The following is a 20,801-nucleotide window of genomic DNA, read 5'->3' on the forward strand; positions in this document are numbered from 1 at the left end:
TTTCGTGGCTTCTCGATAAAGTGGAGTTTGTTTTTTGGGGGCCCCCCCCCCCCCCCCCCCCCCCCCCCCCGGGGAAAGAGTTCAATGTGCTAGACCACCAGAGCACACACTTCCGCTTACTCTTTGCAGTTGCCACACCATAGTTTTCTGGTACTCCAGACATCTTGGCCAAGAAATTCAGCTTCTTCAAGTGCCGCGTTGGTCACGATACATTAATTGTGCGTCTTGTCTGTCCGGGCACTTGGGACACACATGCCAAGAGGAGAAAGGCACAGTTCGTGCCCGTCTGGTGAGGGCTGGTGTTGGGGCCTGCTTACACCGTAGGCCTGCGGTGACGCGGCCTGAGGGAGACGTGCAACCTCCGAGCAGCCTTTGGTACACAGAGGTCATCCCTTCCTGCGTGCAGTGACTCCCACCTAACCGTCTCATGGTTGTATTTCATCAGCAGGGAGAGTCAGGGCTGATGGTACACTTGGAACTTAAATATCGTCTTTCTCAAAAACATTGCTTTCAGTTTGGGAGCCAGCAATGTGGTTTGGGTGTGGGTGTTCAGAAGGTCTACAGTGTCCTGGAGTACCTCTCTGCAGATTTTGGGGGGCTTTTTCGGTCCAGCAGTTTTTTGTTCTGATCCTGATTGAATAAAGAGAGGCAGTGGAGCCCACCTGGCTCTTGTGTATGGGAGAGAGAGGGTAATTCTACCCTCTAGCCCCTCATGCAGGCCCCTTGATGGGCACCAGAGTCCTCATGCTCACACAGTGCCTGCTCTTAAACTTGGAAGTACAGATCCAATAAGGCTTGTGAGTTGGAGAGATTAGAAATCTGGGCACTGGCTGGTGCCCTGGTGTTTTTGTTTTTGGGAGTCTTTTTTGGTGTGTGTTTTAATTTAATGGACTTAGGGGCTTCAGTCTAATAAGGAAATTTCAAACCGAAAACTTTATTTCCTTCTAGGTAAAGGCAAATCGTGGGGATCTGGTATGGTCTAGAAAAAGAGAGGGAGGTCCAGTTCTGTGCAGCCTGACTGACCAGATGCCAGCTGGCTGGTCCAGCCCTCTCAGGCTCTGTTTCCTGATAAAATGAATGGGTTGAGGGCGCCTGGGTGGCTCAGTCGGTGAAGCGTCTGCCTTCAGCTCAGGTCACGATCCCAGGGGTCCTGGGATCGAGCCCTGAGTTGGGCTCCCTCTGCCGCTCCCCCTGCTTGTGCTCTCTCTTGCTCTCTCTCTCCCTGTGTCAAATAAATAAATAAAATCTTAAAAAAAGAAAAGAAAATGTCAGGATTCAGAGACTACAATTCCCACTTGGTAGGTGGAATTCTTGTTGCTTGATTGTAGAATTAATCGGGAGTAGATCAGAGTTCAGTTACAGCAAGTCACTGAAACTTCCCAACACACATTAGCCATTCCCTTGGCATGGGAAAAACAAGCTTTGAATACGTTGCTCGCTGCAGCTCTTGGCTGGAGCAGCAGTCTTTATCTCTTGTCAGCCTTGGTTCGGTGTTGGCTCTCTAGGAATGTTCCTGATTGTAAAATATCTTGTATCATGAAGATGAAGTCAGCCCCCCACCCCCGACACGTGGGGGAGCCTGCGCCAGAGAAGGAACTGTGCTTTCAGCCTCTGCTTGGTGGGAACCACTGACTGACTGCTCCGCCAGCCCACGAAGGTGGTGGAAGCAGGTGCCCGTCTTTAAATGAAGCCCGAAGCCTGGGCGTTGACAGTCTGACTCTGAGCAGTGTGGAGTTGCTCCCTCTGTCCCGTGCTCGAATCTCCTCGAGGGATGCTCAGCATTCCTCAGGAAATCCATACCATCGCACGTAGCTCTAATTGAAAGATTTTTATATTTGAAGCAGAAATCTCTCTCCCTTTGTGTCTCACTCCTTTGCTTTCCCATTTATGAGAGGGGGCACTAATGCACTCTTCCCGAAGGCAGATTTGCAAAGGCTTCCTCCTGTCCCCTTCCCACACTGCAGGCCCTGGTCTCCATGGAATTGCCGGCACCTGTGATGCTTACTGCTGGCTGCTTTTAAAGTCTACTAAAACCGAAAACGAAACTTCTGTGTGGCCCAGTCAGTGGAAGGTTGGTGAGGCTGTGACCCCCCTCCCCCCTTAACGTAAGGATGACATTTCTCCTAAGGCCGTAGGGTTTTTGTTCCTTTTCATTCTTTTGGTTTCCAGGCCATTCTGCTGGCTTATCCTGAGCTTATATGGTCAACTACAATCCGTAAATCTTTTTCACATGAACTTTTGGCAAGCTGGGTCTGCCCCATGGGTACTTACTTACTTCCCCAGCTGAAGTTTTTGGTTTTTTGTTTGTTTTGTTTGTTTTGCAATTTACATATGTTACAGACTTAACATATGTTCCTGATGTTGGGATTTTATTTTTATTTTTCAGGTTTTCATTCTATATTCTAATTTATTTTTATAGAATAGTAGAATTTTGGAACTGGAAATGATTTTGAGAGTACGGCAGCTCATTCCCTTCAGTGTGACACGAGTAAACAGCCTTAGGGAAACTGGCCATGGAGGTTTCGTTGGGTGCTAGGACAAAATCAAGATTTTCTCACACACTGGGAAGGTAGGGTGGGTCAGGGAGTAAGAGAAATGTTAGCTGAGGGCTGGGCAGTGGTTATGAATGCAGGCTTGGGCTACTTTATTTATTCTGTGTGCAATTTTATACTCTTTCATTTTTGTCTCGTGTGTTTCTTGTGTGTTTCTTTTATTGATTTCCTTCATCTCTGAAAGCAGGACAAGTATTAGCCACTTACTCTGCTTTTGCAGAGTAGGATGGAATCTGAGTTTTATAAACATGTATTGAAGTTATCTCACATTCATAACTTCTGAGAGAGCCAAGGAGCAGCAAATAGTATTGTTATTGTTACAGTTGGTATTACACGAAGTTAAAATATGTTAAGTGGAAAACAGATTAGACTGGTTCTAACTAATATCCTTTACTGGCCAAAGTTCTGATTTGCCTGTTGATCAAGATGAAAGAAAAGGAATGAGGAGAGTTTATTTCAAGGTAAAACAATATGAGAGAAAAGACCTATTTCTACTACTGATCTGAGTGAAGTTCAGGATTCCTGAACACAGGTGATAGGTTTTATTCAAGAATGCAGTCCATGTTCTAAAGGCTAGTGTGGTGTGTTCAAAAATGGTAAATAATTGGTTTATTTATGACACCCCAGATTGTGACGGAGTCTGGCCATCATGCTTTAGTAAGTTGAAATTTCAGACATTTGCTTGGCAATTGCCACGGACCTCACCGATGCCGGTGACAGGGTTGCGAGCGGGCTGCCGTGCGTGCTGGAGCGGGTGGTGCGCCGCGCAGAGGCCGGGCCTGACATCAGCCCACACCTGGCTTGCCGGAGTCCCCCACACACGGGTTTGAGTATGCGACAGGGAGGACAGTGTTGGCCTTGAATAATTTGAATGGTGCCTTGAAAAACGCACTGTAAATGTGAGGGGTAGCCTATGCTATAAATGATTTTGTGTTTAAAGTTAATACTGCTGTTGTCAAGGGGATTCCATACTGTGTCCACAATGTCATAATTTGAATTACATTCATTTTACTGCAGTTCCTAGGAAGTAGCAAGAATATTTGTTTGGTTAATAAGGTTAATGGTTATCTAAACTCAAGTTTGAACTGTCTGCTTCATAAAATAGACCAGTTCTTACTATTATCACAATTTTGATTTAAGCTAAAATTTTTGCCTTAAGTAATTACCTAGGCATATAAAAGGACAGTCTTTTGAATATTGCTTTTAGACTGTCATCTAAAGTTTTTAGTTTCTATAGATGTTGATGTTTATTTTTCAGACTGTATTTCATGACTTAAAGGCTTTTGCAGGTTACATAGTGACGCATTTGGGGCCACTTAGAAATGTATGCCATTTCACTTGTACTATTGAAATAATTTATCATATATTTACAATGATGGTATTTTTTTCCCTCCACTCCAAATAATTTTGTCCCTGGAAGCCCTCATCTAATAACAGTAGACCGTAATCTCTAAAATTCCTTAAAGTTTAAGAAAAATGTACTTTTTAAAAAATGAAAAATAATCTTTAAGATTACAAAAGCAATACATGAAAATTATAGAAAAATAACCTGCTGATAAGCAAAGATAACAAACCACCACATTCCTGCTACCCAGAGACTACCATGGGCAGCCCCTCCGGATCTTTGTATGTCTTTGGCTGAAAATAAGTAGAAGAAAGAGCCGCTCTTGAACACACTCTGCATTTTTTTCAGTCTGTCAGAACTTGAGCCAGAATGCCCAGGGGACTGGGGGGTGGGCAGGTAGGGACCCCGGTCAAGCCCCAGCACACCCGGGCTTCTCGGTCCTCACTGTTTCCAGTGCTGGTGGGACAAGGAAGTGGCCTGGAAAAGAGCGAGAACTTGGGAATAAATACTAGACTGTAATCTGTGCTCAGGTTTCTGGAGGTTTCTTGTCCCTGTGGGTGGGTGGATCTGCTAACCTGTTGGTTCTCCCATCCGGTTGGTTTTCTGTTCTTGTCGCTGTGTTACCTTCTGGTTGTGGTTGCTTTACCCCCTTCTCTGCACGTGCATGCGCCAACCACTGCCCCAAGTGGAGGAGGCCCGGGAGGAGGCCAGTGCTTCTCCCTGCCGGGTCCTTCATCACTCATCATGTGGTCTGGAGGTGCCCTGAGTGACTTGACTCCCTCAGCATCCTCTGGCCCATCGTCCTCCCCTCCTGCTGTGGCCCCCCAGCCCCCCTCCTCTGTAGGGCCCTGTGGTCCTCCGGAAGGCACATGGGCCCAGGCCCACCTGCCCCACCCAGGGGCTTGTCAGTGGCCTGGGCGGGCTGGGTGCCAGGCCTCTCCTCCCACCTGCCTGCTCTCCAACATTGGTGCTCTGTTCACCTGGTGAGTGAGGTTGCTGTCGCCCCCAGGGCCTCCCTCGCCTTGTTTCCTAACTAGTGTCCCTTCTCAGTCCCCACTCCTGGTGGTTCCACATTCATGTAGAGCCCCGGTGCCCAGCGCAGATCCCGATCCAGAAGAGTCTGCATTTCTGTAAAATGGACATGTTTTTCTCAAAGGCTTGAGGGGAGGATTCAGTGAGCTAATCTGTATGAAGCACAGTGTCTGGTACAGTTCGTGCCCGTAAGTGCTGTTAGTTCCTGAGATGCTGGATGTACTCGATGCAAGTGAAGGTGTCCGAAGTTTGGCTTTTCCTCCTGACAGTGTACATATGATATGAAATACTGGGGTCTCTACCTGATTTTCTCTACCTGATTTTAGGTAGGGTTAGAAAATAAAGCCCTTTTATTGTTTCTTTCATTTCAATTTAGAGTTTACCTACAGCACTTTGGTGTATTTTCAAGTAAATATGTTTTAATTGAGGTTAATTAGTATTACAGTATCCACTTTGAACATTAAGGTGGAGAAATAGAAAATTGCCATTTATTTTCCTCTCACATTCAAGTTGTGTGTTAAGTAAATGCTCTGACAAGGTTTGCATGGTCCACCCAATGAATTAGACACTGTTCCACCTCTACCCAAAGTGTGATGTGGAAGACAGACTCAGTGTGTTTACCTATGTGACAGCAGAGGGCCAGGTTCCATGGGAACCTGGGGAATGGAACAGAGGAGATGTTTGAACTGGAACTGGAAGAATGGGCAGATGGTAGTGGAGAGTTGATGGAAGGACATTCTAGAATAGAGGCTTCTCTGCCTGCCTACAGTTGTCAAATGTGAGCTGCAACCCAAATAAGTTTCCTGAAATGAGAATTCAAAGGTATTTATTTTGTCACATTTTTCCTCTTCTTCCATTGGCAGGGATAATATAAAGTTTATAGTAGAAAATAATTTCCCATCTGTTTGTTTATTAGACTAAATTGTCATATTCAGGCACTAGCTGGGCAGTAAATCACATCAGACTTAAATTGGGTGTTAGTAACATTTGAAAAGAGTTGTAATGTTTTTATATTGATGAAGAATTTGCATTATGTAGAAATTAATTCCATAACTCTAACTAATGGACACTTGAGTTTTACTCAGTTGAAATTTACTCTCCATACTGATGGCATCATTCCATTTTAATTTCTCTTTGTAGATTTTGATGGCTATAGCTTCTGGTGCAGCTTTCCCATTTTCAGTGGGATTTACGTTTGCATCGGCATGGTGTGATGGCTTTGTTGCATTATTCATACATACAATATATACACACTGTGGCCCCGAGAGAGATGGCTGGTGGTGGTGGTTATATTATCTTTGAGTTAGTTGTATGTACCTGGTTTCCCTTGCCCCCTGGGCTTCCTTTAGTCCATGGGTCCTTAACATGGGATCTGGGGTGGGGGATGGGTGGGGTGGTCCATGAACCAGGGAAGAAAATTACATCTTTATTTTTACTAACTTCTAACTAAAATTTAACAATTCCTTCAATTATGAATGCGGTCATCAAATCCAGTAACATTAGCAGCTTCCATGACAGTAACATCAATAAAATCAGTTTTCATATTGCATTACAGTAGTTATGCATTTTTAAAAAAATTTCTTTGTTTAGGGACGCGTGGGTGGCTTAGTCAGTTAAGTGTCTGCCTTCAGCTCAGGTCATGATCCCAGGGTCCTGGGATCAAGCCCCAAGTTGGGGCTCCCTGTTCAGCCAGGGGTCTGCTCCTCCCTCTGCCTCTACCCCGTCTTGTGCTTGCTCACACTCACGCACACGCTCTCGATTTCTCGCTCTCTCAAATAAAATCTTTAAAAAATTTTCTTTATTTGAGAAAGAGTGCATGTGGTGTGCACGTGCAAGTGGATGGAGGGGCAGAGGGAGAGAATCCTCAAGCAGACTCCTCGCTGAGTGCAGAGCCTGATGTGGGGCTCGATCTCATGACCCTGAGATCATGACCTGAGCCAAAACCAAGAATCAGATACTTAACTGACTGAGCTACCTAGGCGCCCCTACAGTAGTTAACACATTTCTAAAAAATAGTGTGGATGCTCATCGTTACTTTGAATTACAGCATTCATTTGACTTACTTCTAGATCCTGTCAAATATAGTAATAAGCAATACTATACCATAATTATTTGGATAATTCCCTTTTAGTGTAATTAAGTTATTTTGTATTCCCTTGTGTTCTATTTTGTACATTTAAAAACTTTATTCTGAGTAGAGTCCATAGGCTTCACTATGCTTGTCTGGGACACAAGTTTAGGAATGTCCGCTTTGGTCCCTGGGATGCATTTGGGAGAAGAGCATGCCAGCATTTGCTTAGGGAGGATTGGTAGGAATGTGGGATATGTAACGAAAAGCTGAGATAGCGGCTCTCACCCGAGATGCCCACTAATCCCGTAAGTCTTGCCTGTTGCCCTAGCCTACAGCAGTACCCAGTTCAGCACAATCTCAGTAGCTCTACTGGTCATTGTAACACATGCGTACTGCAACAAAGGAAGGGTTAAACTTCATTCTCTGTAGTCCTTAACTAGAATACACTAAATGATTGCCATCTAAAAATGGTGAAAATAAAAATAGCTTAGGCGTTTAAAGGGGTCAGCCTTCAGCTGTCTAGAAAAATCTTAAAATCCCAAAGGACTTAGTCCCACTGTTTCTGGTTTACTCTTTTTACAGCATTTATTCTTCTGCAAATACTTGTTGTTTGCATACACTCATACATTGCGTTGGAGATCTTACAGATTTATCATGGTTCTCTTCTAAGATCTTGAGATATTTGTCATCACTTAAAAACCTTGAAGTCACTAAATTTTTCTTTTTAAAAGATTTTATTTATTTGGGAGAGTGAGTGCACACACGGGGTGGGGGCACAGGGGGACGGAGAGGGAGAGAGAATCTCAAGCAGACTCCTTCTGAGTGTGGAGCCCGACGAGGGGCTCGATCTCAAGACTCCGAGATCATGACCTCAGCTGAAACCAAGAGTCAAATGCTCAACTGACTGAGCCACCCAGGTGCCCCACTAAATTTTTATTTTGAATTGCCATCATACATTGAAAGCAAATTTATCGAGTACTTGGCTGTGTGCCAGGCACTGTCGTAGGCACTTTGAGCTACATCAGTGAACAAAATAGACAGTAGTTCTCTCTTAGAGCAGACATTCAGGCATGCAGGTGTCTTATGCTCTGAGGTTTGTAGAGCTGTTCTGCAGGCTAGAAAAACTGCTTGCCACCCACAGACCTGTGTATTTTTTAGGTAGTAGTTTCCCACTCTGTTTCTGTGGGTCATTGTGATGTACCTCAGGGCTGGCTGAAGGAGGGGAAGGGAATGTTCTGCTTTTCCAGTTCCATGTTAATCAGAGCATTCCTGCTTTTACATGTTTGGGATTGCTGGAAGGTTGGGGGTGGGGTGAGGTAGGGGAGAGTTCTGTTGCCTACTGGATGTGTGGAAAGACAGTCAGATTCTTGATGTGATTGGCATTATCAGTTGCTGGCTGGTATAGAATAAATTTTTGTTCTGTACTGAAAGGCAGTTGGATAGCAAGCCTGTTGCCTTTAGGTCCTGTTACTTAAGTTATAAAAAAATTTTTTTTTAATGGCTTAATACAACCATTTATTATGTATGTGGTTTTGTGGGTAAGGAATTTGGGAAGGGCTCCGCTGGGCAGTTTGTCTGCCTGGCTTCCTGTGGGGCAGCGAGGTCTAGATGATTCCTTTTCCAACATGGCGTCTTTGCTCAGGTGTCTGGTGGTTCAGTGGTCCTGGGCTTCTCTTGCTGTCCAGCTGGGGCCTCAGACCCCAGGGCTGCTTCATGTGCCTTGGGCTCCTCAGGTCCTGTCACTTTCATAGGGAGTTGATCTTTTCTTACTTTGTAAACATGAAGGGAACAGCTAGCAGTTATTGGGAGTGAATATGTGCAAGGCTTTATACTAACAATTTCCACGTTTATTGTTTAGTTTATCCTCCAAGCCTCCAAGGTAGCTGGTAATATTCCATTTTGATAAAAGAGGAGCCTGAGGTTCTAGGAAGTGGGTGACCTGCCCAGACTTGCACATGAAATTGCAGAAGCTGGAGCCTGTGTCCACATCTCCGGTTATAGAACTTCCCTGAGGATCTGTCCGTGGAGTAGATTCACGGCTGCGGCTACGTAGGAGTTGGGGCTGACTTTCTCCTCAGAGTTGTGACCTACAGCAGTGAGAGTTCATCTCTGTCTTCTTAGAGGCTATTCTGTTTCAGTGTCTGCTCCTAGAGGGCCCGTTCCCTGCAGTGGAATGCTTCTTTCCCGTCCAGCAGGCAACACTGGGTTCGTTCTCATAGTTTCCACCTCCCTCCCATAACATGCACACAAACACCATACTACTCGAAAGCAGCAACTAGGGGTCCAGGCAGTTTTGTTTTGTTTTTAAAAGATTTTATTTATTTGAGAGAGAGAGAGAGCACACGCGAGAGAGGCAGGAGGAGAGAGAATCTCAGGCAGACTCCATGCTGAGTGCGGGGCTCCATCCCAGGACCCTGAGATCATGACCTGAACCGAAACCAAGAGTCAGACGCTTAACCGACTGAGCCACCCAGGCACCCTGGGGTCCAGGCAGTTTATGCAAAGGATGGGATGCTCATCACACATTTGCCAAAATGGCGTGTTGGGCAGAGTTCCCGAAAGCTGGCATCAGGCTTATTGCCACTGGATCCTGAGTAGGTTTGTTTTTTATTTTTTAAAATTTTTTGAGTATTCCTGTATGTACAGTGTTTCAGTGAATGGAATTGATGCTGTGGTTATCAGAAAGGAGTGAGATGGTTCTCTAGGGGGTGATAGGTCACTGCAGTATTTCCATGATGATAAAAGTTAGTTGCAGAACACTGATCCCCCACACACGCTTTTTTTTTTTTTTTTTTTTTTTTTTGATAAAGGAAATTAGCATTTAGCATAGGCAAAGAACCGTATGTCAGAAAAACCAGAGTATTAACTGTGGCTATTTCTGGGCTTGGGAATATATGGGCAACTTGATATGTTTCTGTATTTTTCTTTTACGTGGATGTGTGTTAAACTTACTAGAAATAAAGATGACTAAATGCATCCTGCTGCTGTGTTTACAGAGGCTGTTTTACCGAGAAGTGGTTTTACATGGTCCTTGTGGTTGGCCCCCCCCCTTTTTTTTTTTTTTTTAAAGATTTTTATTCATTTCTTTGACAGAGACACAGCGAGAGAGGGAACACAAGCAGGGGGAGTGGGAGAGAGAGAAGCAGGCTTCCCGCTGCGCAGGGAGCCCGATGCGGGGCTCGATCCCAGGACTCTGGGATCATGACCTGAGCCGAAGGCAGACGCTTAACGACTGAGCCACCCAGGCGCCCCGAGGTTGGCCCTTTCACAGCTAGGTGAGATACCACAGCCTGGCCAGGGCTTTGATGGGGCTCGGCGGAGGGCCCTGACCTCAGCCCCTGGAAGGGAGGAAGAGGCGGGGGCAAGGTATTCCTCCTCTCTGTCCCTTTTTCTCCATAGGAACCTGCCTGCACCATCTTGAGCTCTCCGCTCAGCCTGGAGAAGTCCTCCCGGTTGGCCCAGAGGCACCGTGGCTGGTGCTGAGCGGGAGCCGAGGCCCCGAGGGAGGTGGGGGTGGGGAGCAGAGTGCATGTATGTAAGAGGAAGGCATCACAGAGGGGAAAATATAGCTTTATTTTCCTGTTAAAACAAGGGGACAGGGAGGGGAAGAAGTCAAGAGCAAAGCCTACATTTTCCAGTATTCGGCCTCAATTCTAATAAACTGATTCCATTCAGTGTGTTTTAAGTACACTAAGTCCAATTGTAAGGTGCTGTCTGGGACTAGTTCTCCGTGAGCCTCACGTGTTGCACATTATGCTGAGAAGTTTGTGATTCGATTAAAAAGACTAGACTGTGTGGCTTAGGGATGGGTGTGTTTATGTGCTGTGCGTGCGATGCTGTTCCCAGCCCGGCGGGGAGTTGCTGAAGTTCTGAGCCGAAGTGCAGCCTCCTTGGGGGATGACTCGTTACTGTGCTCTGAACCTTGCCCTTGGCGGAGGGAAGCTCTCCTTGATCCGTTTGGTTTTTTGGGGGGAGGAAAGCCTTGTACCTAAGTCCCACCCTTGAAGATCTGGTGGAAACTAGAAAACTTCTTTGCCGTGTTTTCCATTGAGGTGGATTCTGCTCACAGGTCAGCAAAGGAGGGCTGTGGAGCCCCGAGGGAGGGGCAGGGCCACGTGCTACCCCAGGGGCTCCAGTCACTGAGGACTGGCTCCACTCCAGCTGTACTGTGGACCCTGGTGCAAGGGGAAGAAAGTTACCTTTTGAGAGGTGCAGAATCATCTTTGAGTGGCTCATTTAGACCTGTGTGTAAGGCAGGGTGTGGATACTTTGTAAATTACCCACTTTTTTTTTTTTTTTGGTTCTGTTTCTTAGTTCTTTCTTAGTTCTTTTTTACAGCCCTTTCTCATTCAATGAGGCAGGGAGCAGAGAGGCATGGGAATAATGTGTAAACAAGTCACTGAAACGTGAAATCTATCGTGGCTTTTTCTGAACATTTTTTGATGTGATCTAAAATTTTATATGTTCCCCTTTTTTATAGGGAAAAAATTGAGTCAGTTGGGCTCCCTGAGGGTCTTTGGTGGCTGGTTTTATTGTAAGGGTAGAGTTTGGTAAATATTTAAATCTTCCTATTTGCTCTTGATAATTTATTTGAAACGCACTGAGATTTTGTGTTTCTCTGTCTTCTTACCCTTGTTAGCACTTCTACTCCTGTAGTGTTGGCATTCTGCTTTGTTGAGTCATTTGTCTACTTCTTTATCCCCTCTGTCTAGATTGTAGGTTACCTGAAAACAGGATCTATGTGTGATTCATCCTTGTATTCACCACAGAATTTGGCATAAAGTGTTTTATATAGTGGGAGTGTGAACAGGACTCTTAGTTGCAAGTGACAGACACCCAGTGTAAAATGGCATAATAAAAAATTTATTGGCACAAGAATCCCAGTTGATTGGCTTCAGGGATGGTTGGATCCAGGTCCTCAAACATCAGAACCATCATTCTCACCCTCTCTCTTCCATTTTCTTCCTCCCTGTCTTTGTTTCACCTCCTCTGGAACTATCTAGCATGCCTTTATTTGTGATAGCACCAGAAATTCCAGGCTTATGTCCTCAGAATTCTAAGTTCAAGAGCAGGATTTCTTAATCTAGGCAATACTACATTTTGGGCAAGATAATTCTTTGTTGTGGGCAGCTCTCCTATCCATTGTAGGATGTGCAGCAGCATCCCTGGCCTCTACTGACTAGGTGCCAGTTGCAACTCTTTCCCTCCAGTTGTGACAACTCAAAATATCTCCAGACATTGCCAAATGTCCCTGGGGGGATGGTGGTGGGTGGAATTGCCCCAGGTTGGAGAACCACTGGTCTAAAGCCACAGCAAGTTTCTTTTTTCTACCAATTCCTTAAAATGCATAGGCCTGCCAGTCTGGTCTGGGTTGGGTTATGTGACCAACCCTGAACTAATTCTGTGGTGGGTGGGGTAATAGAATATGCTGGTTCCCAGTCCACTCGTGAGCTGGGGCTGGGCCTGGGCCTGTCTGTGCCATTGAACCACTGGAATGGGGGTGGGTGAGGTACTACTCCTTATTGGGGGGGAGGGCACTGGAGTCCATGTAAGACCAAAACAAGAAACTGCCGAACCAAAGCCAAAAAACACGTGGACCCCCACAGGAAGTGGGAAGTGTTTTTGAATTGAGAATGAAGTCTTGGTGTAGTGGAAAGAGGATGTGTCTTGGCATCAGGCAGGTGCTGTCCTGACTCTTTAGCTCATTAGCTGGTAACTTTGGGCTAGTTTTTTACCCTTTTCTCAATCAGATTCTATCATGCTTGTGAAAATATTATTTTTTCATAAAATTTTCATTGATGTTATACAATTATACATAAATCATATACTCAGTGACTTCAGAGTTTAAATAATCTCATATAGCCAGTGCCCAGATGAAGAAACAGAATAGTCCAGAAGTCCCACAGGCCCACTCCCAGTCACTCCTCCTCCAGAGATAATAGCTATCCTGTCTTCTGTTGTCATAGCTTAGTTTTGCCTGTTTTTGAAATTTTGCAGAAGTGGAGTTCTGCCATATGATTCTGTTCTACGTGTTGTTTCTACTCAACATGACGAGTACTTACCCATGTTGTTGTACATAGAATAGCTTGCTTATTCTCCTTCTACATGTTTTCGATTATATGGATATCACACATATTTGTCAGTTCTCTTGCTGGGCAGTGTTTTGCCTCTGGTTTTTGGCTGTTAGAAGTGCTGTGACTGTCCTTGCACACGTCTGTTGGTGAGCCGGGACACACCTCTGCCCGGGATGCCCTTGGGCTGGGGCTCTGGCTCCTGCACTAGGGGTGTAACTGCTTTTAACTGCTCTGAGATTCACAAGGACTCCTGGTTTTTTTGTTTTTTTTAGATTTTATTTATTTATTTGACAGAGAGAGACACAGCGAGAGAGGGAACACAGGCAGGGGGAGTGGGGGAGGAAGAAGCAGGCTTCCTGCAGAGCAGGGAGCCCGATGTGGGGGCTTGATCCCAGGACCCTGGGATCATGACCTGAGCCGAAGGCGGACGCTTAACGGCTGAGCTACCCAGGCGCCCTGGGACTTTTGTTTTGAGGCGTAAATGAGAACAGGTGAAAAGACTCATGTCTGTTGCCTGATAGAAGGTCCAGATCTCCTGTGTTTCGTCTAAGATTATTGATTTGGACATGAAAAGACAACACATGGGCACTTGTTAGCTTGAAAATCAGTTTTAATAAGTTTAATGTATTTGGCCCTGGATGATTTTAGGTAGAAGCAAAACTGTATTGGTGCCCAGTGCTCTAGCTGATTTTGCTGTTTTATTAACAAATACACACTATATGACCAAATATTCCTTTATTAATAATGATCTCTCAGTGGCAAAATTTCAAAAAAGGGCATCATTTATAAAAACCGATGGTGGTATGTGTCCTAGAGAAGGAACCAGCGCTTTAATGTTTTTTCCTAGTACATTTACATGTTTATAGTTCCCTCTGCCTTGTAGAAAAGGGACCCCAGTATCCCTTTGCAAAGATTATGTAACATGCATAACCAATATGGGGGATTGCTGTGATTAACTGCTAGTTCATTATATTTGTGAGCATTTCTTAATCTTCGAGAGATTATTTTGATACAAACTTTGATCAAAATTATAGAGTAGCATTTCTTATAAGACATTCACACCTATGTATTTAATGAGCTGAGACTTCAGAGATGCAGTGAATTTATTTGCAAACCAAATTTGCCCTTAAATGGTATGAACAGCTTGTCAAATATCTGTGTGGCGGTTTTTTCTGTTTCGTCTTGCCTAGTTTGTTCGTCTCTGCCGCAAGCATGGTGTGGGTCTGTGCAGTCGGGCTGCTTCAGTGCTGCTGAAACACACAGCTTGCTGGGGGCCTTAGTAATCAAATAGGGTTTGGGTATAATGGTGTGGGGACAGGGCGACGAGGGAGACACGAGGGGGACAGGTGATGGGTACCTCAGAGATGCTGCCCGTCAGAACTGCCTAGCGCCTCTGAACACTGCGGATGCTAGGGCCCCACCTCCAAACAGGCTGCTGCTTCTAGGCTGGGGCAGGGCAGTTCTCACGCGCAGCCCCGTTTGAGTTGAGAGCCAGGGCATTCACTGAGGAGGATTGGACTTTGACGGCTTAGGTTCTCAGATTGAACATTCGGTGATTTATTCCATGATCTCTGTCAGTATCTCTGCTAACCAATCAAAATGTTTTGCCTTTTTTAAACCTTGTTTTAGGAAAGTTACAAAACAACTTCACAGTCTTCCAGCAGCTCCCTTCTCTCAGTCTTCCTTGCTGACCTTCTCCCACCCGCTTCGGTTAGCTCCTGCAGCTGTTAAATCACTTAGGTTGGATTTGTGTCTCATTGTTTTAAACATTTGCAGAAACATGTTGCTTGCCCCAAAAGGTTGTAGTGAACCTTTCAAATGATTATTTTGGAGTAGGATGTTGGGTTTTGTGTTTGCAGAAACTCTTCTCATGGGGTTTGACAGCTAAGAGTTTGTCCCATTTGCCATTTCAGAACTAGGGAAGCTGAATACTCCTTCTGTTTTACGTAAGAGGAAAGAGCAAGACCCAGAGGGGGAAGGATGAAGGAGGCGGGTGCCCTGTGTTAGGGCCAGCAGTCATTATTTCTCAGGTGCCAGATGCCGCCTCAGTCAGTTCATAAGCGCGGCTGGTCTCTCTTTTGGGAAGACCTACCCCATGAGTCTGACCTCGGGCTAATTGTAAGCGTAAAGCTGGAGTTGAGGCATTAGTTCACCCTGAGGATCCAAAGCCAATGGGCAGGTAGGAGAGGCCTCTCCTCAGGACCAGCCTTCTCGGGCACACATTCAGTCCCTTTGCTCCTGTTGGTGTTCTCGCATCTGCCACGTTATACCGGAAATCACATATTTAGAGTGTCCCTTACTCCCTAGACCGCGAGCCTCTCAGGTCAGAAGAATCCCGTCTTCCTCCCTGTGTGAGGTGTACTCACATCTCTGTGTTGGATCTAGGCTCTGTAGGCCGCGCTCTTGGGCAACTCAGGTGCTGACGTGTCGTATCTGGACGGGGTCAGACAGCTGTTTCAGCCTCTTCATTAAGTCGTGAGCACTTGTAAGATGTTGCCTTAAGTGTTTTGTATTAAATTTAAGACATGTAAGACAGAGGAAAATACTTGATTTAATTTCATTTTCTTTCCCTACATTTACCTTGTTTCTGACCGACGGATGTAAAAACCACTCCTTACCAACACAAATGAAACACAACTCTGTTTCTTCTGGAAAATAATTATGCAGAATAATTTTCTCCTAGAAGTGCTTGTTTTAACTTTTTGCCGTGAGAGAACATTTCATCTAAGGGACAAAGCACAGCATGACCTGCCATATTTTTACAGTTTGGGAATGTCTTACTGTTAAATAACAGGAAAAAAATGCTAGAATTTTAAATACAAATCCGGGCTTCTTCAGATTCATTTAATATTTATTTGTTACCAGTTGGCAGGTGTATACTTTAAACAAAAGTATAAATGTAAAGTAAAATGACTTTTCATTCTAAATACTGTTTTAGAAGCTCTTTCCTTAGTCCTTGTGAGTAAAATTACACTTGCAGTGTGTTTATAATCCTTTAAAATCCCTAAATCCTTACCAAAAAAGTTGACCCAAATGTTTAAATAAGGACTTTATTTACAGAAATGAATGTTTCTAGTTCTCTTACACTAAGTATCATTTTCTGGTGACTTACAAAAACAATATTCACTTAAGCCTGCTGCAGAAACAACATGCATATATACCATGCTTTTTTAGTATGTGAATTTGAAAGAAAGTTATTTTGATTGTGAAATAGTGCAGATTTACTTTAAAAAGGAGCTTTAGTATAAACTCATAGGTTGACAGAAGAGCAGTTTAATAAATTTTATGTCTAAACTTGGCCTTTTTTTTTATTACCGGTGATTCATTTTAATTAACATTGTTTTTTGTTGTGATTCCCAATGTACAAGGAAATAAAATCTCAAACTCTCATTGAATTTATGCCAGTATAATGCTTTTCAGGTTCTTGTTTTTGCTGTAGGTAACTTTAATTTACTCTGTCTGCTTGTCTGTGATCAGAAATGATGTAGATATTATTGCTGTGACTACACTAAAAAAAGATTTTGTTAGAAGTACCCGGATCGTATCAGTGGGAATAAACTCCACTGGCCTCAGTGTATTTACCTGAACAGGGTCAGTGTATATGAGGTAAATATTGTAACTTGAAGTTTATGTTCTCAGAGCCTGCAGTTTTACCTTGAGACACTTTTCAGTTAAGTTTGCTTATTTTAGGGGTTACTATTGGCATCACCCCTTTTTACGTATCTCTGTGAGCTGCCAACTCGAGCAGCTGCTGATTCTCAGTGGCCCCCTCTCCCTTGGTTGACATTCTGACGTCATCCTTGACCGCTCCCCCTCTCCTCCTCTGCCTTCCATCCCCAGTTTCCTTAGGTCTGAAGCATTGGTGTGGCCTACGCTCCCATCCCTGCCTTCTTCCTTTACTTTGCCTTTTTCTGTTCCCAGGTGGCAGCCACTCTTGCACGTGAGCTGCTGACGTCCCAGCCTACGTCTCCTGTCTTGGACTCCAGGCCCAGCTGCCCAGCTGCCCGCTGGATGCCTTTACTTTCAAGTCCTCCTGGTCTTACTCAACACATACACAAGCCAAACTCCTCATGTCGGCTCTGCAGACCTGCTCCTTCTGTGTTCCCTGCTCACGCAGTTTGAGGCCGACTCTGCAAGTCACCTGCTGGCTTCCATGCCCTCAACTCCCTCATCCAGATAGCCACCAAATCTTGTGTATTCTGTCTTCCGGAAGCTTTTATTCAGCCTTTCTCTCGACTCCCATCTTTGTCCAGGCTCCCCCAGACCCCATCTCAATACTGTAAACGTTCTAACTAAGCCTCCCTTGGGGCCCCACTCCCGCCCAGGCAGGACTGCCTTGCTTCCATCCCCTGCTTCTGGATCCCTACCTCCTGGCATCTAGTGATACCTAGAGAAATGTTTGGAAATAAAATGAAGTAAACGACTCCGTCCCCTCATGTGACAAGTAACCCTGTAGGTGAATCCAGGACAGAGTTAAAAGAACGGAGAATTCAGGATTTCATCACAAGTGGATATTATGCCTTCATTGCTCGAGAAATAGTGCTCCAGGTCTGTTCTGGTAAAGGGAACCACACTCTCAGTACAGATTTACAAACTTACACACAGGTGGAGTCCCTTTTTTATTGAAAAAGTCTCCTGTTTTACTTATGGTAATTTTAAAACATTAGATTTTTAATTGTTAACAGTTTATTGCTGAAATTATGTTTGGCGATATGCTGTCAAGTACTCTGAGACGGTTATGTTCTTGTCAGGATCCCAGTGATGCTTTTTAACCCCCGTTGTCTCCTTTATGCCCATGTTACAGTTCACCAGAGCAAGGAGAGGGGGCACTGGGCTTTGACTAAAGCCCATCTCCTAAAGGTTGTGATTAGTGTGTAGGAAAGATTGGCGGTTGGAAAAACTTCCACAGCCTCCACCCCGACCAAGGTTGTGGTGTGCTCTTCAGCCTCTTCTGGCCTTGGGAAGTGAGGGAACGATCAGATTCTCTACTTTGGGTCTTACTTCTCTCTGTGCCATTTACTATCGAGTCACTGTAAATTCACACGACTTCACACATTTTCTCTGCGCTTTGATTATTTAATGAAAGACACCATTACCTCAGATGCAGTGAAAGACCCAGCACATAGAAATGACACTTATGTTAACAAGCCTCAGGAGCCTGTGTAAGACTTTTCTGTTCAGAGAGTACGTTTAATAATGGGGAAGATTCATGGGACTCCTGATAAAATAATTTCATAGACTTGTTCAGAAAAGTGGTGAGGTTCTTTACTTGCATGAATTGGTTATTTTTCTTTGAAAATTCTTTACTTCATGAAAATAACTTTTACCTGAAAAATCTTACAAGTTTTTTTTTAAGAAACTGAGGCGGTTCTTACCAATGTCCTATAGTGACTGTTGGCAAAGGTGTGAATGGTGAATGGAACCTAGGCTTCCTCCCTCCCTCTTCTCTCTGTCGTCTCTTCTTTTATATTAACCATTTCCAGGCTTCCGTGGGATGTGTAGTTTGGCAGGGAGTGTGCTATAGCACAAGCAAATGGTGCAAATACATGCTTGACGGATGTTGAGATTTTGGCTTATCTAGTACTGTTTAGCTCGTATGCTTCAGTAATCAATTTTTAAAATACAGACTCTAGCTAAATATATTTTAACTCTTTGCATGATAAAATACCTTGGAAGGGTGTATCATGATCTTTATGGCAGAGATACTGTCTTTAAGACATGCTTGATAGGAAATCACAAAGAGAAAAATCTCGAGTCATTGGGTCTTATGGAACAGAAGCATACATTTTAAATATACAACCATGTCCCTTTACTGTATATGTTGATCTTTGACCTGAATTGTTAACGGGTTTTTTTGTTGTTGTTCTTTCCTCTATAATATTGTTAGAAGACTTTGAGCCTCTGGGTATTGGGCCTTAAATTGAATTTTCTTACGTAGAAAAAAAGGAAAAAAAAATGCTTTGGGTGTTAGGTCCTAACGAAAACTAGGTCCTTCCTTATGAAGATTGAACTCATGCCTGTCTTGTTTCAGTACCGCGGCTGTGCCTCATCTAAGTGGTCACACAGATACTTACTGCGGTCACAGATTCATCTTCATGTCCACTGCCACCTGAAGGCGCTTGTCAGAAGCTCCTGATGAGAGGGTGTAGCAGTAGGGACGACTGGCACACGAGGCCCTTTGTTCATTCTCTTGGTCATGGCTCTGCACGGACCCCGAAGGCTTTGGAGTCTGTGTAGGGAGAAGCGCCCGTGTGTTGCCACGATAATGACACTGTTTTGGTTGCTCACTCCGTGGTTAAAGCCTCCGAGCTCTGTAGTCATTACCAGCTAACTGTTAGGAAACCGAGAACTGAGTAATCAATTGCCAGTTGTCCTTGAAGAAAAAATAACAATGTGATATGAAGAAAGGTTTTATACGATAATTTCAGTCTTCACTTGTCATCCTCATCTCACGCATTTATTGTGGAGGACTCTCCGAGACACACTGCCGTGAAATCGAGAAAAATTGCATAATGTTTTGGTGAGCCCCATTGGAGACAGACCTCTTAAGGAGGTGACGGGAGCTGCGGAGAGGCCCGTGGCTCTGCAGTGGGACCACGCCGGGGTGGACTCCGAGGCGCCACGTTGGGCTGCGTGTCCATGGGCTAGTCACTTAGCCTTGTGGAGTGTTGTGGGCATGTGAATCCTCTAGCATAGTCCCTGGCACGAAAGAGGTGCTTAATAAATATTGGTCCTCTTCTCCTGTCTGTGAGACTTGTGCATTTCCCTCTCATGGGAAGGCGTCTACGGTCTCAGGTTCCCGTGGGCTCCTACTTCGGTGCCACGGAGCACGCGGTGGGGTGCTCGGGGAGAGCAGAGCGTAGGCTGCTCGTACAGTCATGCCGTGTGTGTGTGTGTGTGTGTGTGTGCGCGCGCACGTGCACGGGCGTGCGCGCCAGGGTGGGAGTACCATCTACTGTGGGTTCCAAGTAACACTCTTCCTTTCCTGGCAGGTGCCTGAGATCATCAGCTCCATCCGCCAGGCTGGGAAGATTGCCCGGCAGGAGGAGCTCCATTGCCCGTCCGAGTTTGATGACACGTTTGCCAAGAAGTTTGAGGTGCTCTTCTGTGGCCGGGTGACGGTGGCTCACAAGAAGGCCCCTCCGGCCCTGATCGACGAGTGCATTGAGAAGTTCAACCATGTCAGTTGCAGCAGGAAAGCCGAATTTGACTTGGTCTCCCAGAATTCTGAAACCCCAAATCCTGCGGGAGGCCTTTCCTTCACGGAGAAGTTCCGATCTGTGCTCCAGCCAGTGGGGAACGGCGAGCAGGGCCGGAGGCCGATGCGCAAATCCTTCTCCCAGCCCGGGCTGCGCTCGTTGGCCTTTAAGAAGGAGTTTCAAGATGGAAGCCTTCGAAGTAGTAGTTTTTTCAGCTCCTTTGAGGAGAACGACATTGAGAACCACCTCCTTAGCGGACACAATATTGTGCAGCCGACAGATATTGAGGAAAATCGAACTATGCTCTTCACGGTAAAATACCATCAAGCCCCGGGCTCATCCCCAGTGTGAGATCCATGTTCAACCGGCTTTATTGAGCAAGGATTCGTAGCAAATTGCTTTTGGATTTATGTGTGAATCTATGTATTTTTATAGTGAATAATCCTTTTCTCAGGATAAAATCCTTACTTTAGTCCTAGGCCTTTATAAAATCATTATTGGAAACCTAAAGAGAATCTATCTTCTATC

General features: G+C 45.0%; 1 protein-coding gene across 7 annotated transcripts in view; it reads left to right on the top strand.

The window, feature by feature from the left end:
- Positions 1-20,801, top strand: part of TBC1D1 (TBC1 domain family member 1) — a 225,756-nt gene that overhangs the window by 89,012 nt on the left and 115,943 nt on the right. For all 7 annotated transcript variants that reach the window (XM_032400177.1, XM_032400175.1, XM_032400178.1 and 4 more), the window contains one exon: positions 20,067-20,585. In XM_032400177.1, the coding sequence (XP_032256068.1) occupies positions 20,067-20,585 (519 nt within the window). The remainder of the gene's footprint in view (positions 1-20,066; positions 20,586-20,801) is intronic.

The sequence above is a fragment of the Phoca vitulina genome, unplaced genomic scaffold (genome assembly GCF_004348235.1).
Source record: "Phoca vitulina isolate PV1807 unplaced genomic scaffold, GSC_HSeal_1.0 scaffold3, whole genome shotgun sequence".
Lineage (NCBI taxonomy): Eukaryota > Metazoa > Chordata > Mammalia > Carnivora > Phocidae > Phoca > Phoca vitulina.